This window comes from Triticum dicoccoides, chromosome 4A, assembly GCF_002162155.2.
Source record: "Triticum dicoccoides isolate Atlit2015 ecotype Zavitan chromosome 4A, WEW_v2.0, whole genome shotgun sequence".
NCBI lineage: Eukaryota > Viridiplantae > Streptophyta > Magnoliopsida > Poales > Poaceae > Triticum > Triticum dicoccoides.
In genome coordinates, this window is record NC_041386.1 from 721,053,382 (window position 1) to 721,059,201 (window position 5,820).

The following is a 5,820-nucleotide window of genomic DNA, read 5'->3' on the forward strand; positions in this document are numbered from 1 at the left end:
CATTTCATATTGAGCTTTGATTTCGATAATCTTGTGGAACTTGAAGTTAAAATGGCTTTGTAATTTGTACATTTCATGAGATGGAGAAGTAACTTGTTGTTAGTTAAAATCTGGCATCATCCTTTGCTACAGGACATCACTTCTCTGTTAGTGTATAAACTGTAAATAACCAAAGAACAGTAGTATGACCTTTTTGTGCATATCGTTGATTTGTTTCATTTCAAAGGGCAACAAAAGCTAATGCCCAGCAAGTGAAAATCACGTAATTATTCAGTTTTGACCTGAAAAATAGGTGCATATTTAGTTGTAGACTCACATTTATTCCACTTCATATAACCTTACTACCTATACTATTTTCTCAGAATTGGGAAGCAAGAAGTAAACCATATGAATGACTTGAAATCTGATACTACATTTGGGGCCCGACCCAGTACATATATAGTACACATGATAAGGATACAGTCGTACATTACAAGGCCAATATTAAAGCCAATAAAAACTTATATTTATTCTTGTTAACATATAACCCCTCTGCTTCCGGGAACTCCATCTTATACGAAGCCTGATCCTCACATACACTTCGTTCAGAGAGCATGGATTGATGGTATTTCCAGAGTATGTTTACACTGTTTACTGATCCATCCGACAAGCTTCTGCTCATTGTCATATATCACAAGAAGATCCTGCATTGTAACATCTGCAAGGCAGAAGATCAAACTGGAAGTCATTACTAAAAACCTGCATGGTGTACTAGTTGAAGAAACTGGACAATATCTGTGACTTCACAAACCTCCAATTATTATCATTTGGCCACCAGCCTTTGGTGTCTGAAGGATGCCCAAGCATACATTCTTTTCTCCCTGCCACAAACAAGCAAAGAATATTACCTTCAATATCATCTGACGTTGCACACAGTATGCACTAAATTGACTGGTTTAAGGTTTACCGTGAGTGCGAGGTAGTTTTCTGGTGGGATATGCATGACTTTGTTGGTAAATTCAAGCGCTAGTGGCTTGAATTTCCTCTTGACCAGTTGGATTGATTGGAATGGGCCCTTCCAACATACAGGAAGCGCATGATCAGCCACCCTTTGAAGTGAGCCGCTGACACTCCTTTTCACCTGAAAGACCCAAACGGAATTAATTCCCTGCATGTCCTGTTTATCTGTTCAAATGTACTAATCATCATTGAGATTTGAGATTTACTTCTCTAACAAGCTCGGAGTACACCTGGTCAGGTATGTAGGTGTATGTGGTACCACTGTCGAAGACCGCCATTTTCTGACTGCCTATCTTCTCTCCGCCAAGTAACAGCTGTGCTGGGCCAGGTGTGTAGTAATGGCTGGCAACAAAAAAAAGGAGTCGTATGTATAGTGTTTGGAACCAATTGAAAAGAAAACAACTATATCAAAGACAGCCTCCTCGAACTACAAATATTAAAGTTATATATGATGGGATGCAGAAATAACCAAATACTAAAACTGACACCCAATTCTTGATGAACTCATGATCACAAAAAAGCACTTGACGGTGGTTAATAAAAATTTACCTGTATTTTCTCATGGGGACCCAGGTTATGCCGCTGGGCATGCCATGCTCCCCGACGAAGAGGTAGCCCCCTCCATCGATGCTGAGACAGTGCCCAATGATGTCCTTGCGGATCACGTTACGCGCCTTCAATTGCGCGACAAATCCTTCCTTTCCCATCCCAAGACCAAGGACGCCATCTACGGGTGAATCTTTGTGTGGTTTCTGGTTACATCCACATCTGCGCAAACAAAGGATGACCATAATCAACATACAAATCAAGTAGGCAGTGCACATGCGAGAACATATCATTAAGGAGTGTCTTACCCGAACCCGAAGAAAATTTGTACTCTCCTGGACGGATGAGAGGGAGAGAGCACATTGACAGACACCGTGTCGTTGACGATGAACCCGTCTGATGACGTCCCGCCAACATACTGAATGTGGTAGTGACATTCGTGTGGATGGTGAATGTCACACCCACGTTCCGGATAATAAGGTAGGTCTTTGTGGAGATCAGTACAAAACTGATCTCCACACATCACCTTCTTGTGAGTTATATTTGGAACGTACGGTAGATGGGGTCCCTAGAGTTATACCCAACGCTAAGTTAACAGGTGCAACTCTAAGACAATAAATCTGTGACTATGACAAACTGTTGTTAATTACCTTGCAGGGATTGCACTGGTGGCCCGGGTAATTGCACTCCAGCCACGTGAGATTGCTGCCAGTGTCGATGTCCAGTGAGTAGGGCTTCCCACCAATGTTCATCGTGACATAGAAGTAACTGCGTAGGTACAGAAAACCGGGTCAAATATATGGAACAGAAAGAAAACTTAAAGTCTGAGGAGGACGATCAAAGCCTGTCAATTGCATGCCATGTAGGGAATGAAGAAACATACCCAACAGGGTGGACGCTGCCTTGGAGAGGCAACTGGATGTAGGAGGAAGAGGACGGCGCTAGTTGCAGCAGGAGCAGGAGTCCGATGATCGGAGACCACATGGCCGCCATGGTGGGGGAAGATGGCAGAGCGCGCTGGGGTTTCACTTGCCTGCGGAAACTCTGTGGTTTGTTCCTTTGGATGGTGCGAACACTAACAGGGTGGTGAGGTATTTATATCCGTCGTTGTCCCAACTTAATGTCTTCCACTGTATTACGCATGTGTTTGTGATCTGCGGGGGCATAATGTATAATCATGGTTTCTACTCCCTCCGTTCCCAAATAATTGTCTTTCTTGCCATCTCAAATGGACTACAACATACAGATGTATGTAGACATGTTTTAGAGTGTAGATTCACTCATTTTGCTCCGTATGTAGTCATTTGTTGAAATCTCTAGAAAGACAATTATTTAGGAACGGAGGGAGTAAAATATTAAACGCCTGCATTTCATAATGAATAAATGATACAAGTCAAGAGTTGCCTTATCTAGAGTCCTTGTTTTGAGGAGGAAGCCTTTCCCAACTCATTTGCTAGTGCTAGTGCTAATGACACATTGTGGCTAATGCTAATGGCTCATTTTGCACACTAACAGGGTGGTGATATATTTATAGCCGTCGGTGTCCCAATTTAATGTCCTCCACTGTATTACGCATGTGTTTGTGGTTTGCGGGGGCATCATGTATAATCATGGTTTCTAAAATATTATATGCCTGCATTTCATAATGAATAAATGATACAAGACAAGAGTTTCCCTATCTAGAGCCCTTGTATTGAGGAGGAAGCCTTTCCTAAATCATTTACTAGTGCTAATGCTAATGACACAGTGTGGCTAGTGCTAATGGCTCATTTTGGACACCACAGAAATATACAAGGAACATGGAGACGGTTTCAATCTCCAATCAACCATGAAAAATGACAAATAAGACACATGAATTGTTCAACACGCACTCATTTCTGCCTGACATTCCGCAGGCCCTTGTTGAATACGCGAGATACTTTATTTGGATGGTGAGAGCTGGCACTCTACATTAGATGTGGTACAGGAGCCAGTATATGAGTGATTAGGTAATTGTTTAAATCTGAGAAATGATCGTGGACAGGAAGACATGATAGATGTAGTGTTTCTACTACTGTCTCCAAGGATCATTCCAAGCTGCCCTGTCTCATTGTCATATTCCTACTGCATGGTGTTTCGAAAGCACAATTTTATTGATTGCTATGTTGTCATGTTGTTTGAATGATAGTCTGATCCAGTAGGTTCATGCCATGTCACCGGTGATCTAGAAATCAACAGAACAGCAATATATCCTAACTCTTAGACTAAATTAAAGTAAATCAAAAATTTCATTTGCCATATAACAATTATTAGAAGGGTTCCTAGCAAATACTCAAAATTGTAAGAATAAATGCATTCTTAGATGCGACACGACATATGAGGCATGAAACACCAAGTTGCACGCGACGAGATGGGTACGACATCATCCATCAAGAAACTCTCTACATCAACATCAACTAGCCTGGCAAACAAATGTGGCATAGTAGGAGTAGACATGACCACACGCCGCTGCAGTGCAACTACTCAAATTGCGGCTTAGACAATGTTTACCCAGGATAAGATCGATAGACCATGGCCACAGTTTTGTTCCAAACACTGCCATCCAAGCTAGAAAAAATTACCTGTTAATATGCCTTGGTCCTGCATTAATGTCAATAATATTAAAATCAAATTTGAATATTCCACATCATGTGCGTGCACAATAAAGAACTTGCCAGGAAATTCAATTTAGTTATTCTTCTGAGAGATAATCTAGCTTATATTTCATTCATCTAACCTTAAAAGGACAGCACACACCATATCATGAACCCAGGATATGGCTGCACATATTTGTCAACATATGAATACATTTCAGTGTACAAACATTCAGTTCAGTCAAAAGTCACTTCAACGCTACATGGAGTCAAACTATGGATCTCATGTTGCATAAACTGAATTAGAATTCCTTGCTCACACGGGATGAATGCAGAAGGTGACAGCATGTGTCATAGGCAAAATATTGTTTACACCTGATGAATTCAGATGGTTATATATTTATTTGACTTGATGGTTATATTTTCATTGCAGAGCAAATAGAGGATTAGAGATCTCCCAAACAGGGCCTAAGTGAGGCCATCTGGGCTAGCAAATATGGTTCTCTACCAGAAAAGGCAAATATTCCTCAGCCGCCCAGCAGCAATCAGTAATGTGCTGGGCTTTGTGTTGATTATCAACATCAAATCAAGGCTGCGCAGGCTAATGAAAAAGTTGGGCTGGATGGGTAAATGTGATTTTGTAGAAAAATCTAGTGAGTTTAAATTTGGTATAATCGATGCATATGGTCATCTTTATTAATTATCCAACAAAGGTCTGACAAAGTATACATCAAGCCAACCGAGGCCACCACTCACACCTACAAATTCGATAATATGGAGTTTTCTCGCGCTCCATATCTTAAACCAGTGTTATCTCTGATCTATCCGCAAAACGTATAGGAACCATCAGCCCGTGCAACAGACCTATAGAGTACAACACATGGACACGCTTTGGAAACCGGCATCATTGTCGAACCGCTGACTCATCATCAAGAGTGAGATCCGCATTATCTTTGCTATTCCGGCCATCCGTCGACACCACCACGGCACCCAACGGCTCCACCGCCCTGCGCTCATCCACCTAGACGTGAAGACTCTGAAAGATGTGTCATGCGTAGCACATGCCGAACAGGCACGACACAACGTAGGACATGTTGGCCCGGCATGGTTTGACATCTCCACTAAAGTTCCATGCAAGTTGGAGCCTCTCCACCTACTGCCTCTGTATTCCAGCGCTGCTCCAGAATCGATGTTCCCAAGAGAGAAACGACGCCGATGTACTCTAGAAAACCATATCCGAGGGTTTTCCCCGGAGCACCATGAGTGGGTCGACAGTAGTTACACAAAGATGTCTTCATCAAGATAACGGTGCAAAATGCTGCCATTGCCCGCCGTCGTCTCTGTTCTCACAAGCAACTATGTCTCCCCGACCTGCAACTGGGGCTAGATGACGGATCTCAAGATCCGACCACCCAACCTTAGGTCAACCGCCTCCGACAGAAGAGATGGTCACCATCGCCAATCCCAGGGCCACCGCATCGCCTCTAATCCACCGCGAGGACGCCACGGCCGCTGTGCCGCGAGCCCTGTGTCCACCCGCCGCCGCCGCCCGAATAAGATGCCCCGCATTGGCCGTTCCCGAGCAGCAAAGGGAAGGGGCTTTGCCCCGGGGGCTCCGGCAGGCGGCGAGGGTCTTGGAGGGCAGGGAGGAGGGGCAGGGAGT

At 43.4% G+C, this 5,820-nt stretch overlaps 1 protein-coding gene across 1 annotated transcript; it reads right to left on the reverse strand.

Annotated features, from left to right (window-relative positions):
* Positions 1 to 386: 386 nt before the first annotated feature.
* Positions 387 to 2,594, reverse strand: LOC119289883 (aspartic proteinase Asp1-like). Its single transcript, XM_037569066.1, has 8 exons — positions 2,429 to 2,594; positions 2,196 to 2,313; positions 1,854 to 2,113; positions 1,549 to 1,767; positions 1,206 to 1,341; positions 947 to 1,120; positions 791 to 860; positions 387 to 697 (listed from the first exon to the last, which is right to left on the reverse strand). The coding sequence occupies exons 1-8, from the start codon at positions 2,536 to 2,538 to the stop codon at positions 585 to 587; spliced, it is 1,200 nt and encodes a 399-aa protein (XP_037424963.1). The 5' UTR covers positions 2,539 to 2,594; the 3' UTR covers positions 387 to 584.
* Between the last annotated feature and the right edge of the window lie 3,226 nt (positions 2,595 to 5,820).